General features: G+C 41.6%; 1 protein-coding gene across 2 annotated transcripts in view; it reads right to left on the bottom strand.

Moving 5' to 3' along the window:
• Window positions 1-26,580, bottom strand: part of AR (androgen receptor) — a 172,916-nt gene extending 146,336 nt beyond the window's left edge. The window contains exon 1 of one of the 2 annotated variants that reach the window (XM_075999318.1): window positions 23,921-26,580. In XM_075999318.1, coding sequence (XP_075855433.1) covers window positions 23,921-25,437 — 1,517 coding nt within the window. In that variant the 5' untranslated portion in view covers window positions 25,438-26,580. The remainder of the gene's footprint in view (window positions 1-23,920) is intronic. The other variant, XM_012736271.2, reaches the window with a different exon arrangement.
• Between the last annotated feature and the right edge of the window lie 335 nt (window positions 26,581-26,915).

Genomic DNA, 26,915 nt, shown 5'->3' with positions numbered 1-26,915 from the left:
TCATCTTATAGGAGTATCAGATTAGAATACTCATAGAATCTTTGTGCTCTTTTTATTGAGCTTAAAGCAGCTAACTTCTAGATAGATATTCCCTTAGCAGAATACCATATTAATTTTTCTATACCTAGATAACTTATGTTTCCACTGAAACCAGCACGTTATTAGTGACGACTTCCTTCTCAGGGACTACCATAATTGAGAAGGAACTGTACTCTTAAGAATTCTGCGTACACACTAAACACTGATATTAGAGGCTGACATCAGAAAAATCATGGCTGCCCCCAATAAGCACCATAGATACCCGGGGAAGGTTGCAGAACTGGCATAAAATGCCCCTGCTTATATCAGTGGATCAGCTTGTACAATGGTTGCAGTGACATTTAACAATCTCTCTTTAATATCTTGCAAAGAAACAAGTATAATAAATGGGTGAGCCACATTTGGAAATTTCCTTCTTACTGTGGCAAAACAAGAACAGAAAAGAATATGATCAAGCAAAGAAAGAAAAATCAAAGTAAGTTTTAAATACAGGAGGTAACCTTCCACTAGGAAGAAAAAAGAGAGCTGGTCTCCTCATCCCCTGCTGCCTTCCTTGCATGGACACAGCAGCCCAGGACAAGGAAAGATGGGGCCCTGCTAAGCTTCTCTCCATAACCCTCATCTCTCCATTTTCTGTGCACTCCATCTTGAGACACTGGCTGACTCCATACCAATATCAAACATACCCATCTCTCTGTCATTTTTCATTCTATTTTGTGTCTGCACTTCATGTCCTTTAAGTCAACCTCAGAGCTCTATGTCCCTAAGATGCCATTTGTAGGAACTCCTCAACACAAAAAGCCAAACTAAACCAGAAAAGTAACACCTTCTAATCCAGTAATGAACACCACAAATAAGACTTTACAATACAAATAGATGCTTTCTCCACTACTGATACACTGAGTTTTTATAAGACCATATATCTTGCATGACTTGTACCCTTCAAATTTAATTCACTGACATTGTGAAATTAACACAAAAAGATTTATAATCTGAACATCACTCATTTCCCAACAATTCTCCACACACAACTGTCCTGTTAATAAAGACACAAGATGTGCAATTCTTGACTGATTCTTCTGACATCATACATGAATAATTATGTGCACCTAAGTACTAACATACACCAAAGTACCATGGCAACCGGCAAACCAGAAGACAAACAGGAAAGTAAAACACAAGACATGTGAAGTATCTCACAAAATAATCCAGTAGATTCCTCAGAGAGCAAGTGAGCTTCTTATAAGATCAATAGGCACTTATGAACAGATGTACAGCCAACACAGAAACAGACAGAAGCTCACACACAGAGACAGCTACATGGAAATATCTAGTCACAGAGAAGTAGAAAGATACAATCAGATGCATACACAGGGACATACACAGAAACAGCCAACACACGGGATTGCAAACATGGATAGTTCTGCTTCTCAAAGACACAGTTTTATGTGATCATGCAAACAAACTAAAAGGAAGGAAGGCCCGTGCACAAAAAACATGAAGAGGCCAATTCCATTGGATATATACAGAAGCATAAATAAGCTAAAATGACAAAAGTCTAGAACAGCAAGACAATGATACATACCCAGGGAAACATGAATTAAGATTAAGTAAGCAGAAGCATCAAAACCTACACACACAGAGACACATGGAGATGGAGAATCTAGGGCCAAAGAAAAAGACACATAAAGAAGCAGACACACAAAGAAGGGGTAATACACAAATAGAAATGGTCACCCCAACAAAGGGCTGCACAGATGCTCAAATAAAGACCAAACCAGACATAGAAATCCACACATGGACAGAAAGAAACAGCTATAAATACAGATAGAGTGACACAGGGGCCTAGAGTGAGAGATGTCCACAAAGACAGAGACATGCCCAAACTCAGAGGAAAAAAAATACAATAAAGCACAGAGACACAAGGACAGAACTAGTATAAAGAGACAGGTCACAATGACTTAGCAAGACACATAATTACAAAGGGACACATGTACCAAAGAAGAGACATGGTCCCACTAGCAAAGCACACAGAATAAGAAACTGTTTCTGGGTCTCTGTGTGTCACAACTGCTAGGAAATGGATTCACAATAACAAAAACATACTCTGGTATACAATCACATACAAACATCAAACCACGACACATGTGCAGAAACTCACAGCTGTTCCTTGCACAAAGGCTGAAAACTGGAAGACATCAGGTATGTTGTTTACTATCTGGAAAGGTCCTTCAGGTAGGCCAATATGCATGAAAAAGGTAGCCTTGGTATAGGGGATTAAAGGCTTTTTTTCATGTTAATAATAATGAATTGCTCAAACCCTCCCATACACATGCACACACACACACACACACACACCCCACCCCCCAACATCATCTGCCCCAAATTACTCAACATGCTAAGATGTTCAAGCAAGCTGGTCTAGATGCCTAATAGATAATGCCATGGCTGCATCCTATTAGGCCGTAGTTCAAACCTTACAACACTCACTATCCTAGAAACTGAGTTCTAAGTTTTCATCCGAAGAACCTCCCACCTGTGAGGCCAGAGTATCATATCATAGGAAAAAGAGACAGGGAGTGTCAAGAGCACTCTGCATTCATTTCTCTGGTGTCCTGTACAAAGTTCTGTACAAAGCAAGCCTCCAGCAGCTTGGAGTAGGCTTTTGAATAGGCAGGAAGATGAAGTAGATGACCTCTGTGGAATCCTTCTCTACTCTCAGTACCTACAGGAGAAGAGAGAAGCTTGGCAAATCAGAGATGATAAAACACTCTGCTACGCACACTGGGTTGGGAGGAAAGGAGAGGGGGCAGATAGCAAGCAAACATACCCCCCCCATCCTAATCACTGTTTTGTCAATGGCAGGATTCACAATGTGATTTAGGCAAGGACAATGGCATGAAAATATTACACATGGAAATCACACTCCCTCTGCCTGCCAGGCCCCTGGAAAAAACCAAAGGGAGAGGGGAGGGCACATATTCCTACTTTAGTAAGAGTTGAGACCTCAGAACCCATTGTCCCCAGTGTATAGTAGAAAGAGTCAAAATCATTTAGATCAAAAGACATCCGAGCTGGAAAGGGCATCTAGTACTGACCTGGGAGCAGAAGCCGTAGATTTCCGATCTGAACGTGCCAGTTACATGCTGTATGAACTTGGTCTAATCTCCTTTCTTGTCTGGGTTTCAGTTGCCCAATCCATACGAAAGGGGACTGACCTTTAGGGTCCCCTAAATTTTGACCATCTCTGATTTTTTGGTATAAGCTTTCTCTCTTTCAACCCACTCTTTTGAATTCATGTCTAGAAGACAGGCACAATTAGTCCTCAGAAATGAAGAGTAACACTTTTAGTCAATGCTTGTTACATACAAAGAAGGAAAAAAGCCCAGACACCAACATGATTATTTGAAATGGGCTTCAAATGTTTAGTATGAATAAATAAGAGGGGCTTTGGGGCACAGGAGGAAGATTTGGAGGGGATGTTCTGTCTGCCATCTGCTGACTCCTAAATGTATAACCCTCTTTTCACATTTGCTCAATACAGAAGCAAGGCCACTGCCCTCAGCCCAGTCACTACAATTGCAAAGTGGCTGGTACAGGGGCAAAAGTTACCCCTTAAACCCCACATGCTCAGGCTTTTAGGAAAAACAGGACAACGTTTCGTCACTGATATATAATATTTAGTTTGTGATAATAAAAACAGCTGACTTTAAATCCATAAGCCTTTTCTGAGTTTACAAAATACTTTTAGACTTAATGTTTCATCTATAAAATTAGAATTTATGTTACAATCTACAGATGAGGAAATTCTGACTCAGAACTGATGACTTGTCCAAAATTATACAGATAGTAACCCACAAAGTCTAGACATAAGCCCCAGTATTTATTTGAAGCACAGGTCCACTGTTCTTTCAAGTACCCCAGCCATCTTCACTTCTGGTCCTCTTGGGATCTATTCAACTTCTCCTCCTACCTCAGTCCAGCTAGAGGGAAAGAAAGCCCTGGCATGAACTAAGGGCTGAAAGGAACCCAAGCCTAATTCCCACCTCTATCTCTGCACAGAGAATAGAGAAGCAGGAGGAGGTGTGGCACTTGGCTGAAGGACTCTTGGAAAGGAAGGAAAGAAAGCCTTTCCCCATCATCCCCATTATTCCTAGTCCGCAGGGAACATTGTGGGTAAGTTTATGAAGCTACAGAAGTAAAAAGGAGATGACTAGTTGCCCAGGAAATTGACATCCCAAACTCATTTTTCCTGAATTATCTGTGACTTTGATTTTCCATTTTACAGTTAACCAAGGCACTTAAGGGCCTGGATTAAGAGTCTGGGCCACAGTACCCAGGAAGGCTGTAAAATCTTTTCAGAGGATTATTAGGAACATGCTAGAGAAGAGTTATGTTGAAGGGAGGCAAGAGGTTTTGGCTAATGGGGAGTACATTTAATGGCCTCTACAAAAAATAAAGCTGAAGTGGGGTGGAATAGTGAAAATAGCAGTGAGGCCGCCAGAGGACAAAAAAATTGAACAATCAAAATTCAAATCTCCAGCCAACAAATTATTACTGTATCATCTTGAACAAGTCATTAAGGTCTCTGGAGTTTAGTTTGTCACTTATAAAGTGAAGAATTATCTAGGGTTAAAGTAAAGACTAAACAAGAAAATAGTGAGACATCTAATATAGCACCTAGCACTGAGAGGCAAATGCTAAAAAAACATGTTTGACCCAATACAGTTTATCTATGCTAGGAAGAGCCTTGAGTGTCACACTTTCAAAGCAAGTGGAATGATGATGCTCCAAGTCTGCTGACCCTTTACTTGAAGCAAATCTAAAACCAACTCTTATGCAATAATCTTTGTCATCCCCACCCTCTATACAATGCAGAGGGCTGGAACTCACCAAAGTCCCCCATAGATCCTACTTAGCAATACCCCAGTTCCCATCCACCATTACACATCCAACCTTCACACACAGAGAGGCTAAAACATGTCACTTCTGTTCTTAGGAGGACAAAATTTGATTAAAATGAGTTACTCATAAGGCTTCATCTTCATGTACCACAAATAAAAGACACCCCATTTTTAGGATGGCCATACTTAATGCGCATGAGGGATATAACTTGAGATTTTGCTAATAGCATTTCATAAGCAGCTGCTAATATGTTTACTACTGAGATGTAAGTCTCCAGTCTGTGAAATATTTGAGACCTGAGATAATATCTTATTTCTCTTTGTATCCTTGGAATTCAGCACAGGGTTTGATACAAAGTTGGTATTCAGGAAATGTATTGACAAATGAGAGAATTAATTCTTGAATTAATGAATGAAATATTAATCATTTAACCAGACTGATATCACTGAGAATGAAAAAGATGCTCCACAAGGGATGGGACAGATCTTTAACCAAAAGTTGGAAATAATATTCCCAAATGTACTCTTTCATTTGTTTGTTAAATAGCAAATCTGTGCGGTGAACTTGAAAAAAATTGGACCTACAATAAAAAATTCATGGTCTAGATCTTGGTTCTGCTACTTATTGTCTGAGTTACCTTCAGGCTCAGTTTCCTCATCTATAAACTGGGAATGTTGATTCCTGTTGTGCCTACCTCTCAGTTGGTTTTGAGAAGCAAAAGAGATAATATGCCTATAAGTACTTGGTGAACTTTCAAGAACTTTATACTTCCTAGGGATTGTAATAATTTAGTCTCAAACATGTTCAATGGCTCCATTCCCATTTTCCAGTCCTCACCATTTCTCATATCCACTCGCTATAACAAAGACAGCCATTAATTCCTCCAAAAACCATCCATAAAATGAATGCAAAAGAGAAAGTAAGGAAGAGAACTTGCCAGCTCCAAGTGACTTTTAGCTTACCTGATTCCTTTTAGGTCCTGAGCATGGCTGCTTGAACAACTCAGTGTTACCACTGATAAAAGATCTTAATACTAACCTTTTAAAGTCACCAAAAAAACATGCCTGATGCCTCTGCTCAGAAATGGTTTCAACAAAGTGAGGGGCTGTGAAGAAGGTTTTGATGGCAGGGAGATGGCACAGTGAAACTGGAGTGGGAAACTGTAGCAGGCATGAGAAACAGACTGAGGAGCTAGAGATGGGAAAAGTAGATGAAGGAACTCACCAATGCGAAGACAAAGAGGAGGGCAGTTGTCTCGAAACATCAAGGAGCTTGGAGTTTGTGAAACAGGGTTCAAAGAGGCCAGGCCCAAGGAGAAGCTCTGGCTTTTCCACCTTTCAGGACTATAGGTTTACAGGATTAAAACAAGGGGGATAACTGGCTCTAAAGAAATTCCAATGTGTACCTACGATGAACACTTGCTAACTGCTAATTTCTCAACTAATAAATTCAGAAATACAGTGGACAATCAAATAGAAAGAAATCTATGTCACCTAACACCAACTACCATGTGCCATGGTAACAATGCATGTGACCAGAAGCTGAAAAGGAAGAAGGGAAATGAGCACACCAAGTTAACACTTCCATGCTACTCTCAACTACCAACAGCAGGGACATACAATTCCAGACAGCAGACTCATTGGTACAAGTGCTCCCTCTCTCTCTCTCACTCTTTCATAAACTGAGGAGTCCAAAGGTGGTATAATGAGCAGCTTTAACAGATGCTCTCTATAGTCGTGGGTGTTAGAAGTGGGTCACCTTGTCTTTCCCCATGGGAGAAAGCCAAACAGATTTCACCTCTCAACTTACTCCCCCGTAGACTGGGGTATAGTCCTTGCCTCTTGTGATCTGCCAGCCTGCTCTTAAATGACTCAGCAGATCTTTAAATATACCCAGGCAAGGCGCTGCTCTGAGACACAGCTTGCCGTTTAAAAAAAAAAGTGTTTTACTCTGTTTGGGGTGTTGAGAAGCGATCAGGAAGGTCCTTTATTAACATGACGTTCCTAAGCAAATTCAGCACTGCTCTGAAGCGCTCTCTCTCTATGCTAAGAGGCTTGTTTTTGTTCTGCTATCTGCCATTTGCCAGCTGAATCACGAGAATGAGAAGAGGGGATGGTTCCAGGCCATGGAAGGAGTCAAGAGAATCCCTGCCCAGTTATTCTCTGGGGGAAAGGGATCAATGTGTGCAATGGAGTGACTGGTTTAAATTTAGGGTCCCCCAAATCACCATTCCCATTCCATAGGGAATGGAATGACCTTGTATTAAGTCATTCCATTCCCTATGGAGGACCATGATCTCTGGCTGAGAAGAGGGATCTTCTCACTCTCCCTCTCTTCTCAGACCAGCTCAGTCTTGTACTCTGAAGCAAACAGCAACTAGTAAAATATTTCAGCTGGGCTGAGGGAAGTAACTTAATAACTTGTATTACCAAAGCAAATCATGCTCCCCGTTATCTGCAATGACCTCACACTTACATTCCAGCCAAAGCATTTTGGAGAGGCGGAGCTTTGTGGAAGGGAGTGTTAAGGCAGCAGTGGCCTGGGGAAAAGCCCATGTACTTCAGCCACAGTTTAGCATTTTCCCAAGCTCTGCTTGTTACGTCTAATAATAATAGGTACCATTTATCACGCTTTTACTATGGACCAGGTACTGGGCTAGATGTGCTTGCTTTCATTATCTGGCTTACCTTCACAAAAGCTCAATGAGAAAAGTATTAGTATCTTCATTTTAGAAAGGAGAAACTGAAACTCAGAGAAGTGAAGTGGCCCAGAACTCACAGCTAGTAAGAGTCAGGGCCAGGATTTAAATCAAAATCTGTCAGATACCAAAGCCTATGCCTGAATGTCAGTCAACACATTATACTTTAGCCCTGACCCCAGCTTCTTCCTCAAAGGCCCTTCAGCCCCTCTGTTACTTATTAAAAATCCCTAACTATGCAAGGTATGCCTAAAATCATCCAAATAGGCATTTTCAAGTCATTTATAGGCTTTTAAATTGTTAGAAAGTGACTGTGGAAATCATTTACTCTGAGTCCAAACCTCTGCCCTATACATGGTTCCTAATAGGTCAAGCCTCTTCTTGAATGTCTTTAGTGAGGGTGAATTTACTGTTTATGTAATCCTGCCAATAGACAGAAAGATATAGTGTGATGAATAAGAAGAAGGGAACCAATATTTCAGTACTTACTAAGTGCCATGCCTTTTATCTTAGTTGTTGTATTCAGGTCTCATAATAATTCTGTTAGGAAAGTGTCCTACAGATAAAGAAGACTTGAGGTTCACAGAGGTTAAGTTACTCACCCTAGGTCATACAGCTGGTAAACAGCTGTGCCAGAACTGAAAGCCAGGTCTGATCTGATTATGGGGCTGCTTGTACATTTCTTTAGCTCCTCCTATATGAGGAACAAAAGCCCTTGGGTAAGAAAGGCTCTCAAGATTTGTCTAGTTCCCTGATCTGACTGGGCTGGCAAACTCAAATTCCTGGAAGAGTCAAGTGGGTAACTTAAATGAATAAAGCAGGTTGCTGGTTCCTGGGCAAAAAATAAAAGCACATGCCCCATCTAGAGGAGCAGCTGCTTTTCACCTCCAGTTGGTCATTGCCATGCAGGAATGAACTCAATATTGCCATATCTTCATTCCCAAAGGTGGAAATCTGAATTTTAAAGTGAAATGTTAGCAAGTAATTCAATAAACACACACACACACACACACACACACACACACACACACACACACCACGTAGGACAAACTAAACTCATATGGCCCACGCTGATAATTTCTGATGTGGGTTGAAACTATTCTGAGAAAACTTTTTCTTTTACTTAACTGTCATCTGTCCTTATTGGTTTCACCCTTTGGGGTACTACAGAGAAACATCTAACTTCTTTATTCCATGACAATCCTTCAGATATATTGAGGCAATAGTTATGGCCATGTTCCCTTCCTCTGCAACCATATCAACCTAGTATCTCAGCGACTCACACTTTACCAAAAAAGATGCTCCATGAATACTGGGATTGAACATCACATTGCAAACATAGTCTGACCAGAATTTAACAGACCAAGACAATCACCTCCTTTATTCTGAATCCCATACAGTAGTCCTTTGGTATCCACAGAGGCTTGGTTCTGGCCCTCCGAACGCCCCACAAATACCAAAATCCAAGGATGCTCAAGTCCCTTATATAAAATGGCATCATATTTGCATTTAACCTGTTGCATATCATCCTATACACGTTAAATCATCTCTACATTACTTATAGTAACTAACACAAAATAAATGCTATGTAAATAGCTGTTATATACTATTATTTTTTATTCATATTATTGTTATGGTTGTATTGTTATTATTGGGGTTTTGGGGTGTTTTTTTTGTTTGTTTGTTTGTTTTTTGAGACAGAGTCTCACTTTGTTGCCCAGGCTAGAGTGAGTGCCGTGGCGTCAGCCTGGCTCACAGCAACCTCAAACTCCTGGGCTCAAGTGATCCTCCTGCCTCAGCCTCCCGAGTAGCTGGGACTACAGGCATGCGCCACCATGCCCGGCTAATTTTTTCTATATATATTAGTTGGCCGATTAACTTCTTTCTATTTATAGTAGAGACAGGATCTCACTCTTGCTCAGGCTGGTTTCGAACTCCTGACCTCGAGCAATCCGCCCACCTCGGCCTCCCAGAGTGCTAGGATTACAGGCGTGAGCCACCGTGCCCGGCCGTTATTATTGTTTTTTTTCAAATATTTTCCATCATTGTCTGCTTGAATCCTCGGATGTGGAACCCATGGATCTGGGGGCCGACTGTATTTTTGTTAATGGAATTTATCATCCATCAGTTGGTTTTGGCAGTCACTTAATACTACTGACTCAGAATCATGTAATCAAGAGGTACTTATGGAGTACTTAGTATGTATTACACCTTAAGCTATGTGGTTTTGGGGATCTTATATCCAAAGAAACAATCTTTGCAGAAATAATCCTTATCCTAATAGAGAAGGATGTTTGGAAAGATATCTGAAAGGATATATCAGATATGCACACAAATAATTATAATTTAAGGGACTAAGTACCATATCAATGGAGAAGGAAAAAGGGGGTAAATCTAAAAGATATTAAGCACAGACTCTTGACTTGTGTCTAACATCCATCATCTCATCTGATCCTCTCCTCCCCAGATCTTATAAGCTAGAGATTTCTAGCTCTGGTTTACAGATGGGGAAACTGAAGTCAATATTCTTTCAACCACATAATGTCACAGAGGTCACTTCTTCTTGGGTTGAGGGGATGAGAAAACTCATTTTGTAGGAGGCTGTATTTGAGCTAAGCTTAGAAGAATGGATAGTACTGAAATTGGGATAGCTTTCAAGGCCAAAGGGATAATAAAAAAATAACATGTTCAAAGAACGAAGAGTGGGATGGTTTAAAGCGACAGTATCTAGATCCATTTGGCTGTATTTTAAGACTTCTGTAAGGAAATTATAGCATTGCAGGCTGGAAAAATAAACCCGATCATAAAGAGGCTTGAACACCAGACTTAAAGAATTTGAACTTTAACATATAAGCAAATGGGGAGGAGCTGAAATTTTAACCATGCATTACATAAATACTCAGCAAGGCTTCCTCTGTGCTGAGCACTGAAAGCAGGGAGAAAAATTAGACAGGACTTCCACCCTCAAGGAGCTTATAGACTAATGGATGTTTAAAGCAGGATAATGACAAAATTGAAGCTACACTTTGGGAAGATCTAGTGCATGAATACCATAGGAATTAGAGAGTAGCAGAGAGAGCCAGAGAGAGGGGACATAAGGTCACTGTACTAATACAGGCAAGAGGTGATAAGGATCTCAACTTGGGTAGAAGAAATGACTAAGAAGGCATTCGGAAACACACATCCCTTCACCACTCTAATTCCCAAAGTCTTCAGCTTGGCTTCACCCAGACACTGTGAGGTCATTTCTGATGGGGAACTTTGAACCTGGAAGGGTAGAAAAGAGTCCACCCTACTGAATTCCACATGTCACCTGGAATGTTTTGAGTCAATCCAGCACCTCAGCAAAGCCCAGCAAATGTCCAAAGCAAACAAATATACCATCTGAAAATATGAAAATGTCTAAGATTTTTGGTCTATTATTAGATAGTTGGTAACTGAAATATCTCAGTCTAATTTGGTCTTTTTTATTTAAAAGGCTGATCAAACAAATTTCTTAGATGAACAATTGGAAACTCCCACAGACTACACACTTGATAACTTTGGTTTTTAAACAAAGATGAAAGAGAAGGAGGGGTGGGCAGTGTAAACAGACCCAAAACATGTTTTGGAATCCCTTCTACAATCAAACATCAAACATCAAGTGTTTCCACCTTAACTCCCAGCTCTTGGTTTATGCAATCTTTTTATCTAATTAGAGATTGGACAATGCTTCAGAGAGGTGGCCCAACATGACAAATTTGGAAAAATGCTTTCTCTAATACATTGCCAATTTTCAAAAGAAATGTTTAAGAAGCTATCATTTATGTGAGTGGCAAGACTACACCTTCTTTAAAAGAAAACTTGAAGAGAGACATACTCATGCAGTAGCCTGCTTTCATTTCCACAGTAACAAAAAAGTTATCTGACAACCACATTCATGACTTCCTATGGGATCCTGCACAACCCATTTGGGCCTAACAGGATGGAGGTAGCATCTACTCAGAACTGGGAAGTTCCTCTTCTTAGTGTAAATCCCATATGCTGCATTTTTTTTCCTGATATGTTGTTCTTTTTGACCAATTTCTGCAAGGAGATCAATTCTTCTCATTCTCCCAATTCTCTGTCCAAACTTGTTGATGGAGATAGACAATTTTTTAAAAGGTGAGAGGTGAGTAATACTGAAGAAGGAATGGAAGGAGACAAGTCAGTGTGAGAAGGGAGCCAGAATGATAGTGTGGAAAGAATTTTGGCAGTTTGGAGTCACAAGTTCAAGCTCTGGTTCTGCTAACTTACTCACCATGTGACCTTTGGTCAGTATCTTTTCTTCTGTGAGCCCTTAAAAGAAACTGGTGTATATTAAGGACAAGATTTGTTCAATGTTCAAAGTTCAGGCACAATGTTTTTGCATTTTAAAAACTTTTTGTAATATAAGTAGCACTTTTTTCCCTAAATGTAGTAGGAAAGAACATAAGTTATAGAGCTGGATTGCCTGGATTCTAATGCAGGCTCTTTCACTTACTTGTTTTATAACCGTGGGCATGTTTAATTGCTAGATGATAACAGTACCTACCTCATGAAGTTATTTGGAGGATTAAATGAATTAATACATTTAAAGCACATAAACAGTTCCTGACTCCAAAAGTTGGCTATTTTCTTTTTCTTACTTGGTACCTCACCCATTTTAAGCAGTCATTGAATTGCTCAGGTTTGTATCAGGCTTTGAGATTTTCAACCTTAGGATCTCTAGGCCCTTTTCCAGAATTCCTATAGTCCTGCTATTCAATTTCTATCATAAGTTATCAACTTCTTCTCACCACCTTTTTCCATCCTTCCACCCCTATTTTAACCTACAGGCCATTCAGCTATTTGGTGGGGATCAGTGGACTATAATAGGGGCAGGGCATAATGAAGTCAGTTCAGGCCCCAGTCTTTTAGTCAGTAAAGGTGAATAGCTGGGTAATATGAGAAGCTGTTGGAATTGCACAGTGGTAAGAACTTTGTGGTTAGGAGCCAGACATTCTGGGGGTGCACACAAGTTCTGCTACTTCCTAGCCGTGTGATTTTTGGGCAAGTTTCTTAACCTCTGTGGGCCTACTTCCTAAGGTTGATTTGGGAATTAAATGAATTAATTCCTGTAAGGAATCAAAGTTTAGCACACAGAAAACAGTAAGTGCTAACACATTATTATTATTATAATTCTTTGTTCTGAGTGTGGAATCACTTCCAATATAGACTTTTGCAAGGAAGCGACATACAGCTAACCCTCTGAACAGGCTCTGACTAGGTGTAGGCACTAGCTTGCTGTGTGACCTTGGCTAAATACATTTCCATCTCTGTATCTCAGGCACCTCACCCATAAAATGAGCTAGTTGAATGAGATAGTCTCCCAGTTTCCACGAACTCTAATATTATAGGATTTTAGAACATTTCTGTTCAAGTTTCCTATAGATTTCACCTTTAATCAAAGCTCAGCAGCCTTTAAAAGTCCACTTACTGCGTTTTTCTGGGATAAATTTTTTTGTATGTGGTTCAGTGAAAACATATAATATTTCAGTTTGACTGGGGGCTACAGCCAATTTGTGGGATTATTCAGTTTTTGATTTAATATTTAGTTTAATTACCTGGTTTAAGGTTTGAGCAAGAAGGAAAGCCCCACTCTCTCCCCTAAATGAGGCCTCATAATAACACTGAGAAAAGAAACACTGAGTTGGAATCCAAGATAACTGAGTTTGTGCCCTAGTTCTACTGCCAGCTCATTTCACCTTGGACAAGTACCTACTCTTCTCTAGGCCTCTATAAAGTAAAAAGGGAGCGGGGAGAGGGCACCAGCAGTCTAGGTGATCTCTAAGGTCCCTCTTAATCTCCTTGGAGAGCAGGAAACTTAAGGGCAATGCATGAAAACTAACTGAGAAGAAGCCATCATGACGTTCACTGGGTAACTCAAACTTAATACATCCAAAATCAAACTCTTGATTCCTACCCTGCTCCAGGCACCTGCTCTAAATACAATCTTTACCATCTCAGTAAACAGCAATCTCATTTTTCCAGTTGCTCAGACCAAAATTTGGCAATCATCCCGGTCTCCTCTCTATGTTTTCACAACGAATATCCAATCTGTAAGTAAATGCTGTTGGTTCTACCACCAAAACACATCCAGAATCTAGCCACTCCCTATCTCCTCTTACCAGTACCACCTTAGTCTGACCCACCATCACCTCTCACCTGAATCCCTCCATGCTTCCCCCTTGCTCCCACAGTTTCTTCTCCACACAGACAGTAAATAAACAAAAAATATATAATATATCAGAGAGTGACAGATGATATGATGAAGAGGGATCCTGCTGAAATGTAAGTCAGATTGTGTTACTCTGCTCAAAACTTTCTAACGCTCTCCATTTCAAAGTAAAAACCAAAGTCCTAAGGAAGACCTGTGATGCACCACATTAATTCTGATCTCATTCCTATCACTCTCTACTTACTCAAACCAGCCATATGGGTCTCCTTGTGTCCTCCACCACACCAGGTGTGCCCCTGCCTCAGGCTCTTTGTACCTGTGGTTTCCTGTGCCTGGAATATTCTATTCCAGATATCCATACAGCTCACTTCTTCATTTCCTTCTGGTCACTTCTCAAATGTCACCTTCTCTGTAAGGTTTTCCCTGGCCAACACATATAAAATATTCCCTTCCACCTTCAACTTCTATCCCCTACACTCTGATAAGCTATTGTCCATAATACTTTTTACCCTCTGATATATTCTAAATGTCTCTTCTCACTAAACTGTCAGCTCCAAGGAGGGATTTTTGTCTGCCTTGTACATTGCTACATCATCTGCGGCTAGTACAGTATAGTAGGTGCTCAATAAGTACTTGTAGAATAAATGCAGTCTGTAAAATAGAATGGCAAGGTTATTGACACCCACATTTCCCACACAACCCAATCCATCAGTCTGGTGGGTGGATAAGGGACCTAGAAGTCTTAAGAGCTTCACCAATTTCTATTATTGATACTAGTGTGGTTTTTTGCCTATCTGACTTTCATTTTTTCTATCTATAAGGTAAAAAAGAGCTATGGGATAAAAGCAGAAACACATGATTTACAGAAGAAAGAGTGGGACTGAAATCCTAGCTCTATCACTATGATGCTGTTCGACTGTAGATATGTTACCTAACCTCACTGAGCATAATGTTTATAATGGGTATACTATTATAATAGTACGAACAGTATTATAATACTCTAAACATTTGCTGCTTGCACAGGGTATAAATGAGAATGAAATGCAATAATGGCATATGAAATCATGTGATAACTTGTACAGTGCTACTGGAATATATCCAATGTCACCACTGTTCCCTGTTCCACATGCAAAAAAAAGGTATCAAGAAGTCAAAATATTTGGCACTAAAAATGTCTGGCACTTTGGGAAAGAACATCCCAGATGAAACACTAAGTACTACGGTAGCTTATTTACTGTCTGGTGCTAGGCAGTCTGGCTCAAGTTATCCTGTGATAGGGCCTTGGCTGTATGTTTAAACCACCAAAGTAGGCTGACCGCTGTTAGGGAAATGCTGGACACTTGCGGTCCCCCCAGCGGCCAGATAGTGGGACTACACTTCCACAAGCAAGGAACCTACTTAACCTACAGAGAACAGAGCCCATGATTAGGAGGGCCATTTCAGAAAGCTACATCGTTTAATTTAACAAAGCCCTTATAAGAATATCATTTGTCCCCTTACTCCTGGATTGTTTGATATGTGCTTATCACTTCTCTCCATTAATCAACACTCTGAAACCCCATTTATGTAGAACCTCAAAGCAAGCTACTAGGATTGATGGAAACTTTGAGAACAGAAAAATAATTCTTGATCTGACTACCCCACTGGGCATCTTCATTGGCTCTTACACCAAACTAAGACCCATTAATCACCCTCGATTTTATAAAAATTCAATACTCATATTACTGCAGACTTGTCCAGTCAAAGGCATCAAAAACACGTTCCCAACAAGTGTGATGATATAGCCTAAGAAATCAAGGAAGGAACTAGTAACAAACTTGAATGGGGTTGCACTATTGAATAATCAGAAATAGATTTCAACTCTTTGCTTTTACTCTTTATTGTCTTTCTGGAGGTACCACCTCCTATTGTTTGAAATATTCATCAGGATCTGTAATCAATTGCTTGAGTTCAGTCACGCTCCCATCTACTTCATGAAGGATTAGAGGCAGCCACAGGTAATACTGCTGGCCATTTCAACCTATATTGATCCATTTCCTTTTGGAATGTGTACATTTAAAAAATTCATACCATGCAATCCAGCATGTTGTCATACTGGCATCGTGGCATTGTGGTGTGGTGCTGCCTTTATGGGTTTTTTAAAAAGTAGCTATAAGCTCCTTGAAAGAAGAAGAGTCTCTCTGAATTATGTCCTCTTTCCCCTGATCTCTTCCTTGTACATGCTGGCACATAGCAGGTGCTTAATGAGAAGTGGTTGATTGATAGATTCTTTTTGAAAAATCACTTTATAGGGTAATCTCTAAAGCCAGCTATTAGGTTACAATAGGACCTTTTGCCAGGTGGACTGTAGTTCACTTACCATTATCTAGACATGCAACTGTAGCTGATTAACCATGACCCTTACTATAGAGGGGTAATGAAGCAAAAGTTCAGTGCCTGTATAGGTGAATTTTATCTTTGCTTCATGGTTATAGAGGACATCCCTAAAAAGAAGCTTAAAGTATATGAAAGTAAATGGACCATTTCCCCATCTAGAAATACTCACCAGAAGGAGTGTTGTTGGCATTTACTTTATCCAAAGGACAACATATAAAAACATAAAATTATGACTTTAGCTGCTTATGCAAACCCAAACATAAGCTAAATATAGCTAGTGATTTCTGTGGCCTAGTTTACATTTGTTACCTATTCATGTTAGTGTTCTATATAGATTATTATTCCTTAGCCCCTTGCTAATAGCTCCCAAATTGAAATTCTTAAAAAAAAAAAGAATATTAACTGCATAAAACTTATTAGGCCTCTTTCCTGCTATTTTTTTAAAGAGAAGAAAATTTAGAAACATTCTCCTCTTCATCCAGGAAGGAAATGGCATTAGTAGTTCCAATTCACAACTGAGTAAAACTAACAACAGTGTCACTATGCAGCATTAATACAAGATTAAATGAAGTATGCTTTTACTTTCAGGGCAGCAGCAGAAACACTCTGTCTCTTAAGTCCCAGAGATATTCAAAACTCAGGTACTTTCAGCTAGGTTTCAGGGTGCAAGATCAATATATAAAAATCAATTATATTTCCATACACTAGCAATGAACAATCTGAAAAGAAAATTCCATTTATAATAGAATCAAAAAATAAAATGCTTAGGAATAAACTTAACAAAAGAAGTGCAAAACTTATGCTCTGAAAACTACAAAACATTGTTGAAAAAAGTAAAGAAGACCAAAATAAATAAAAAGACTATCTATGTTCATGGATCAGAAGGCTTAACACTGTTAAGATGGCAATACTCCCCATACTGATCTACAGATTCAACAGTCTCTACCAGAATCCCAGCTGGCATCTTTGTAGAAATTAACAAGCTGATCCCAATTCATATTAAAATTTAAGGGACTCAACAGTAGCCAAAACAATCTTGAAAAAGAATTTACACTTCTTCATTTAAAAGCTTACTAAAAACCTATAATAATCAAGACAGTGTGGTACTGACATAAGGACAGACATATAGATCAATGGAATATAGTTGAGAGTCCAGAAATAAATCCTCATATTTATGGTCAACTGATTTTATACAAAAGGAGCAGAGACAGTTAAATGGGTAGAAATTCCACAAATGATGCCATGATGACTGGATATGTACATGCAAAAGAATGAAATTGGGCCCCTACTTCACATCACATATAAACATTATGTTAAAATTTATCAAAGACAACATAAACAGCTAAAACTATTAAACTATTAGAAGGAAACATAGGTGCAATGGTTTGTGACCCTGAATTAGGCAAATCCTTCTTAGATATGACACCAAAATCATAATTCAAAAAAATAGATAAATTGGACTTCATCAAACCTTTAAACTTTTGTGCTTCAATGGATACCATCAAGAAAGTGAAAAAAAGTAAAGAAAAAAAAAACACAACCCACAGAATGTGAAAAAACATTCACAAATCACAATCTGTTGAATATTTGTAAAAGATTTATATCCAGAATATATAAAGAACTCTTAAAATTCAATAATAAAAATTACAAATAACCCAAGCTAAATATGAGCAAAGGATCTGAATGGCTCTTTCAAAAAAAAAAATAGATATACAAACAGATAGTAAGCACACGAAAAGAGACTGAACATTATTAGTCATTAGGGAAATGCAAATCAAAATCACAATGAGATACCACACCATAACCACTAGGATAGCTATAATCTAAAAGATAATAACAAGTGTTATCAAGGATATGGAAGAAATAGAACCCTCGCACATCACTATGGGATTGTAAAAAAATTCAGCCACTTTTGAAAACAGTTTGGAAGTTCCTTAATGCTTAAACGCAGAGGTATGATATGATCCAGAAATTTCACTCCTAGGTACACAGTCAAAAGAACTGAAAATATATGTACACAAAAAAACTTGTACATGAATGTTCACAGCAGTATTAGTCATAACAGCCAAAAGGTAGAAAAAACCCAATCCTAATGTCCATAAACTGATAAATGGATAGATAGAATGTGTTATATCCATATAATAGAACATTATTAAGCTATAAAAAATAATGAAGTATTGATATGTGTTTTAACATGGATGAACCTTGAAAACATTATTCTACTTGAAAGACACTAGTCACAAAAGACTACATATTGCATGATTCCATTTATAAAAAAATATTAGAATAAGCAAATCACAGGGACAGAAAGTAGATTAGTGGTTGCTCAGGATTCGGGGAGTACTGGGGGATGACAGCTAAGGGTTGCAGAATTTTTTTGGGGGGTGATTAAAATGTTCTAAAATTGATTGTGGTAATGGTCACACAACTCTGAATATACTGAAAACCATTGGACTATACACTTTAAATGGTTGAATTATATGGATTGTGAATTATGTCTCAAATAAGCTGTTACTAAAAAATAAAACTTAGGTATTAAGTAATCTAAATTGACAGCATTCTCAAGTGACCAGCACTTTAATGCTATAAATTTATTTAGATGTACCACCCTCCACCCTGGTGTGGCCCACAGGTTGCCAGCTGGAATCTGTGTGAGAGAGAAGGGGTGGCACTTTTCATGAGTGTGAAAGTAATAATTTGTGGACTATCATCTCTATGTAGCAGCCACTGAGAGTAGCCCTTACGGAGCAACAATCTAACGCATTATCTGCCAGATGAGAAGCTTCAAAAAGAAAAAGCTGGGAAGTACTGATCTAGAGAGGTTTCCCCACATGGTAAACAAAATATAAAATGCAACTATTTCCCCTCTCTCAACTAGCAAAGGGGTGATCACTAAACACCCTCCTGGTCTACTCAAACTTACAAAAGTGAAGTGAATAAACTGAAAAGGCTGGGTGTTTTCTTTTGTGAAAAAAGTTCTACATAAATATGATATTTCATAATTCTCTTCCACATGATGAAGGGTAACTAATGCTGGTAACTGTACAGAACTTCACAAGCAAATTATAAAAAAGTCAACTCTGTGTTTAAAACGAGGATAACTTACTCTGAATTTAACATTCCAGAACTTGGTAAAATGCTGTCAGGGGAAGTCTGAGGTAGAATACTCTCTTCAATATCTTTCTTTGTTTTCAAATGATTAATTTTCACGTAAGCCTGAGCAGATTAGCTGAGCTGGACACTTCCAGTGAGCACCCTCATATGCAGATTAGTTACTGATTGTGATAGCACTGCTGAGCTCTCACTCAGACAGAGGTGTTTGGGAAGGGAGAGGGTCCAGTTATTCTCAGGTTCTGAGAGAAGGTTGCTAACATGGCTAGTAGATGGAAAGAGGCAGAAATAAAGAGAGAGACAGAGACAGCAGCCGGAAAAATACTTCATTAAATTGCTAAGACCTCAAGCCACCTTGTTTAGCTCCCTCAGCAACTGTTGAATCAGGCTCTAATCTCAAGGTTAAAAAGCTTGGCTATTCATTTTGCAATCCCCTCATGTCATCCAGTTTTAAGAGAGAGGCGCTGGCGTTGATCTGTTATTCTCTAGATATTTTTTTAAAAGAAATTCTTTAAGAGCATGCCACAGGTGTAATGAGAAAAATATCCTGAGAAGTGGAAAGAAGAGTCTATATTTCAATGTCAAAAGCATGAAAGGAGTGGAATAAAAGAAAATCAGGGACAGGCAGCACTTGAGGAAGCTGCAGACAAAGAGAAAATGGTGGAGGTTCGGGGTGGGGAGAGATTTCCTTTTCCCTCTCCAACCAACCTCACAAAACTTGATTTTTCTGTTTGCTTTTTATTTTTCAGAATCATGATTTCAGGTTTGGCTATAGAATAAGGGCCTTGCTTTGCTGTACCCAGCCCACACTCTGTTCCTTGTTTGTGAGGGTTTCTAAATAAAACTGGTGGTCTTGATATCACTATTAAAAAATAATAAAATTGTCCGTGTTCCTAACTCCAACTCACATAATCCCACCAAGAGCAACCACAGTACATGTATGAATCAAGAGACCAAGGAATTATTTGTTTTAAATGTTATATGTGTATACCAGATGAGAAAATTACTACGGAGAGGAAAAACACTTAACAAAGAAAATTAAATGTGCCAGCAAATCCAAAATATTATTTCAAAGTTTACAGCTCAAAGAATGAAAGTCTGATGATGTAATATTAACAGTGGCAAGAAAGCACCTCAAAGTGACTCTGCACTGGAAGGTTGCAAACTTCTACGAAAATCTTCTCTCACCGATGTTAACCTTTGGCAGAGCTGAGCTGTAGACAAGGGAGAAGACTACATCCTGCGGATATTTCCAAATGGGGTGCCATTCAGGGTGGCTATTTTGTCCTCAGGTTCTGATTATTGGGATCCAGACAGACCTCACCAGCTATTTGCTGACCACAGAGAAAGTATGTTTCTGCCCAGTATACCAACTCTCAAAGCCTATGGACAGAAAGAATCAGTCTGTCTTGGTCCCAAAGCAAAATTCTGCTTTATAAGACAAACTGCTTCTTGTAAGATAGTCATAGAAGCTGTCTGATAACTGAGGAGGAGATGGCAAGAGGAATTAGTAAAATGACTGCTTTTGAAAAAACGAACAGAGAAAGAGGACGTGGAAATACCAAAGCACTACTAAAATACTACCTATTATGGAGACCAGAACAAACTACCAAGATGAAAAATTAAAATGTTGTTTTTGCATATAGATAATTTCTCTAAACCCTATCGATAATTCCTGTGTGCCTTGCCAGGACCCAATTCCCAAGTATAAATGTTTGCCATTTTATTGCGCTGCCTGCTGGAAAATAAGGGGCCTTATTTCTGTCAAGTGGGCCAGTGGTTAATTAACAAAGCTGTCTTGTTTGATATTGAAGAGAAGATAGCTCCATAAAATATCATCAAGGTTTCACACAAGCCCCAAAATCACTTTTTATTTTTCCTTCTGTTCAAATCACATACCAAATTAAGAAAAATAAAAAATGACCACCTTTTTTGGCCTCTCTCCTTTTCTCGGCAGAAACATCGTAAATGTATAAGAACATAGAGTTAATGCAGACATTACTAAAGTTAAAGAAATTCCCTCCACACAACTAACTAATGTACATAAACACAAACACAATTAGAAAAGGGAGGAACCAAACAGGTTATTGGCAGCCTCTAGAATTTTGAGATTTTTAATTCTAAGTTGGCACTTAACGCATGCAATACAGAGAGAAGCTCTGGCTTTAAAAATCCCTTGCCTTTCACCAAATTGTGCCCCTACAGAGTAAGGGAAAGAAAGAGAAAGTAAAAAAATATATCAACTTTTAGATTGGGATTGGTTGCAGTCTGATGAAATTGATTCATTGTCAATAAATTGACTCAGGGATTCTATATATCCTAGAAAGGGAAAGTCTTTGTCAACCCAAGAGACAGGAACACTTGTTTTCTCTTTCACTAGACTCATAACCAGTACAGCAATCATAAACCAGGGAAGATTAAATAATCTTGGACTTTTTGAAGGTACTCTTAATTCTCACTAGTTGATGTCATTAATTTAAGCAGAGTGTCAAGGAGGCATCAAAGTATGATAGTCTGCCTACTAGAGAAGTTTTTTCTTTTTTTCCATTAAGACCCAGGATAAAATCACCAAGCTTGCTGCCTACCTGATGAGAAAAACCTTTTGTTCTCTATAGCCACTCCCTGAGAATTTTAGTTTTATATTCAAAGAAATATCCCTTAACAAATATGTAGAACCATTAGTTTCCTCCCTGTTAAGTGAGTAAGTGGGGGGGGGTGCATGCCGAAGATGGAAAGTTCCAGTGACTGGGACTGGGTTTGGCATCATGGTAGGTCAAAAAGCGCCTTAGACATCCCCACCACCAGAAAAGTTTACAAAAGAAGGGCTTCACTGTTTAGTGACAGCCCTACAAAAAAGTTAACCCTACCAAGTAAATCTGTTCTCATAAAATGAAGACATTTTATCCTATGATATAAGGCCATGACAAAAATAAACACTCTAAATTAAGTGGAAAACACTTTGACGATATCAAATGAACCCTTTGAAAATCCTGCAAGCTAAACATTAAAAACCTAATATAATGTAAAGCTTAGTAAAAAGCTGTTTCTTCAACAGCCCAGAAAAATGATATTTCATGAAATCCTATCTTCCTCTTTCTTTCTTTACTGATATTATGCTATCAACCTTCCATGAATGAAAACATCAGCGAAAGAAGGCAAACTGTTGAGTTTAAGTCACCAAGCAAAGATGTTACGGCTAACAAAGAAATTTTGGAAAAGTCACATATAAAAGAAAATAGCTACAGAAACACAGAATAAAACACAAGTCCACAGGAACAACAGGTCCCAACTGACCTGGGAAATTAATTCCCCAAATCAAGTCATCCACCTTTACCAGATAAGCCAGTATCTTAATTTGCTGTGGGAAAAAATCTTCAATATGGTCTCCAAGAAGCTCAACAATTGTAGTGAGGACGAATTTTTAATAAGATGAAATTGTCTAGCCTTTTTTTCATGTCTTAATTAAAAATCTGGGGTAAGATTATGGCTCATAGGTCACTAGCAATTTGTTAGAGCTAACAGCGCATGTTTTAAAATGCAAACATGTCCTTAAAATGAAGAAAAATAATGAAGAACACCAGTCCTCCCTCCCCAGGGCAGATTTCAGAGCACACTGGAATAGTAGGAAATGCTTGACAAAAAAATTTTTTTCCAACTCTTTTGTAAGTCAGACTCAAGCCTGATTAAATTGTTCATTAAAAGAACATTCTTCCCTTTATAGATCTGATGTAAACCTGAAACAAGGGGCTGTGGATCTGTTATAACTCACAGAGAAAATAAACACTTTACAAGAGAAAACGGACCCAAACAACTACTTTTAACATAGTCGACGCTGAGAAACCTGTGAGGGCAAATCCTGTCCAGTCTTTACCAAGAAAGTTACCCTTCTGCCTACTCTAAAGGTGCCTGGGTTGGGTTCTCTCTGCCAACCTCCAACTCTGGAGCAAGTCCCCAGTTGCTTTCAGGGAAGGAAATTCACCCGTTCACACAGGGACTCTCAGGACCCAGAGACCACTTTCTTTCCCTAACCGGGAGGAATTCCATTCTATGTCTTTGAAGGAGGAGGCTGAGAAGGGCTTGGGCCAGTTTTTTTTTTTTTTTTTTTTTTTTTTTTTTATCTTTAATCTGCCAAAACCCGACACAGGCTGGCAGGCAAATTCTAACAGATTGGAAGTGGAGTAACTGACCAAATTTCTGATCCAGGTTCTCCAACGTTGAGGAGGGGAGGAAAAGGGCTTAAGGGGGTTATTTCTCAAGGTGGCCCATGCAATCGGATTAAAGTTTGCAACCTGTGGGACCTGGAGTCCCAGGACGTAGTGAGGATTTGGAGCGGCTGGGGAAGTTACTGAGGAATCTGTAGGGGCACAGATCGGCACCCAGGGCGTGCAGCAGAGATTCGGGGCGCTCAAGTTGAATCTTTGGTAGGCCAGAAGTCCCAGGGAGATTTTCAGATTTAGAGTAGCCCCTCCTATGGAACCCTGCTGAGCTATCCCAAGGGTATCTGAGGGTTCACTCTGGGAAGAGTTGCTCTACGCCCTGGGCCAAAGGTGACATTTCTGGAAGGAAAAACTTACCGCATGTCCCCGTAAGGTCCAGAGTAGCTCTCCATCCAGGGGCCCATCTCACTTTTGACACAGCTGGGGCTGGGATAGGGCACTCTGCTCACCACGCCGCCGGGATACCACACATCGGGTGCAGGGAAGTCGCCTTCCTGGCCCGCCAGCCCCTGAGGTGGCCGAGAGTAGCCATAGGGGTTTACGGCCCCAGACTCGCCTGCGCCGCCGCCAGCCCCACCACACGGCCCATACAACTGGCCTTCTTCGGCGGTGAAGAGAGTGTGCCAGGAAGAGGCGGCTGCAGCTGAGGGCGAGCCGGAGCCAGGTCCCGTTGCTCCCCCGCCATGTAGGCTCGCCAGGTCCCCAAAGCGGCACTGCGCTGCAGCGGCTGCCCAGGAGCTGCTGTAGTCCAGCGGATTCTCCAGCTTGATTCGAGCGTGGGGATGGGGAGGAAGCGGAGGGGGCGGCGGCCCGGCCAGGGCCAGCGGAAAGTTGTAGTAGTCACGACTCTGGTACGATGCGGCCTCCTCCAGTGCTCCGGACTTGTAGAGAGACAGAGTGGAGGGCAGCTCAAGTGTCCCGGAGCTCCCTGCTTCGCTGCTGCCAGAGCAGCCCAGGCTCTCGCCTTCTAGTCCTTTGGTGTAACTTCCCTTGAAAGGGGTATACTCAGCAGGCTCTTCAGTGCCCTTGTCTGCACCGTCATCCAGCAAAGAACCTTTGCATTCAGCCAGTGGGGCACAGGGAATGGGACGCACAGCGAGTGGACCTCCCAAGAGCGGGGCGTACATGCAATCCCCCCGAAGCTGTTCTCCAGGACTCAGATGCTCCAACGCCTCCACACCCAAGCCCATGGACACTGACACTGCCTTACACAACTCCTTGGCGCTGTCAGATATGGTCGAAGTGCCCCCTAGGTAACTGTCCTTGGAGGAGGTGGCAGCCCCAGCGGCCTCCCTCGCTCTTCCGCTGCTGCTGCCTTCGGATACTGCCTCCTGCTGCTGTTGCTGAAGTAGTTGCATGGTGCCGGCCTCGCTCAGGATATCTTTAAGGTCGGCTGAGCAGCTGCTTAAGCCCGGGAAAGTGGGGCCCAGCAGGGACAACGTGGATGGGGCAGCTGAGTCATCCTCGTCCGGAGGTGCTGGCGGCTGCTGCGGCAGCCCCTTGCTGGCCACCGCCGCGGCTCCGGGCTCTGGGACGCAGCCGCTCTCAGGGTGGCACTCCGGGGCTGACTGCTGTTGTGAAGGCTGCTGTTCTTCATCCAAGGCCAGGTAGCCTGTGGGGCCTCTGCTCTGGGCTTGGGGAGAGCCATCGTCAACCTGCTGCTGCTGCTGCTGCTGCTGCTGCGAGGGGCTGGTTTCCTGCTGCTGCTGCTGCAAACGAGCGCCAGGAGGTGCCGCGCTCGCGGCCTCAGGGTGCCTGGAGCCCGGGTTCTGGATCACTTCGCGCACGCTTTGGAACAGATTCTGGAAAGCTCCTCTATAGGTCTTGGACGGTGGCCGGGGGTAGACCCTCCCCAGCCCTAACTGCACCTCCATCCTTGAGCCTGGCTGAATCTTCCACCTAATTCCGGTAACCTGCCTCCGCTTCTCTTGCTCAGAAGAGTTCAACAGGCAGTGATGATGCGGTAGTCGGCGCAGCTAGCTGCCCACCTGCGGGAAGCTCCAGGGAAGGAAACTTGCAGGAACAACCACGCAAAAAGCGCTCTGACAGCCTCAAAGTCTCGTGCAGAGGAAGACACACGGTGGACAGGATCTGCCGTGCTAGGCTCACAGTCTGTTTCTGAATACTTGAAGGGTAGAATCAAAAGATACTCATATCTTGAAAGAAAAAGCAAAATCCTCTGCCCCCGAAATTCAGTGTCTACTGAAACAGGTGCAAATAACAACTGAGTTTTTTTTTTTTTTTTTTGGGGGGGGGGTTGCTTGTTTTTGGTTTGTTTTGGTTTTGGCTACTGAAGCCCTCACTGCCTTTTCATCTTTTGATCTCTGGCTCCACACTAGAGGTCGGGGAAGGCAGAAGGAGGTGGAGAGGGAGTAGGGGGACCCAGGGGGCCGACCCCGCGTGCGTGCAGCCTAACCAGCTAGGTCGTGGCTGCAGTGCTGAAGCCGCTCCCCAGTCGCTCGGCTCCCAGGAGCCTTCTTTGCAACGTGCAGCTAGCTCGCCTGCTCACAGCCAAAAGGAGTTACCTCTCTAAAAACTCCAGCTGGCAGCGCTGGGCCGACGTGGGGTGGGGGGAGAGGGTTGTGGGGGTGCTGGCGGAGAGTAGCGGGCAGAGGCAGCTGCCGGAGAGAAGACGAGGGGCTGGGGGGGAATGGGGGAAGCAGGGTGGTGGGGAGGAGGACAAAGGCAGCCGTCAGTCCTACCCGGCACTTTCCTCGCTTCCTCTGAGTCTCTAGCAGCTTTTAAAAACTTCACCGAAGAGGGAAGGGCAGCTCCGGGGCGGTGGCTTCGAAGCGGCCGCGCTGCAAGAGGCGTTGGCTGTCGCCGGAGCCGGGCTGGGGCTGGCGTGGTGCGTCCCTTCTGCTCCTGCACCGCACTGGAGCCGCTAGCTCGGTCGTTTTCCCTCTGTCGCCTCCTCAGCCTCCAGGCTTGCTCCGGACCCTCCCGCTCTCCCAGCAAGCTGGCTCCCCGGGATCTCCAAGGGGGCGCCGGGAGGTGGAGAGCAAATGCAACAGTTTGCAAGTCGGGTCCCGCCCCCGCCGGGCCGGCCTCCTTGCCTTCCCACCTCCTTTCTCCCTCCCCTCCCTTTCCTTTTCTCTCCTCCCCTCACCGCTGCGCTAATGCCTGGTGGCTTTGGAGAAACAACTGCTGGCGCAGCGTGGGTGAGGGCAAGAGAAGGCTCGCTCTAGCCCTGGAGGACCCCTGCTCCCTGAATATCTATCTCCTGTTGCTTTCCTAAACTATTGTTTAGGCACCACAGCTGAAGCTTTAACCTGGAGCTTTATTTTGAAGACAGGGCTACCGGATCTCCCGGAGGACGGCACTCACCAAATTTGGTTCCGAAGCCAATCTA

This window comes from Microcebus murinus, chromosome X (assembly GCF_040939455.1).
Source record: "Microcebus murinus isolate Inina chromosome X, M.murinus_Inina_mat1.0, whole genome shotgun sequence".
Taxonomy (NCBI): domain Eukaryota; kingdom Metazoa; phylum Chordata; class Mammalia; order Primates; family Cheirogaleidae; genus Microcebus; species Microcebus murinus.
Note: the sequence above shows the minus strand (reverse complement) of the source record. Positions and strands in the feature narration are given on the sequence as shown.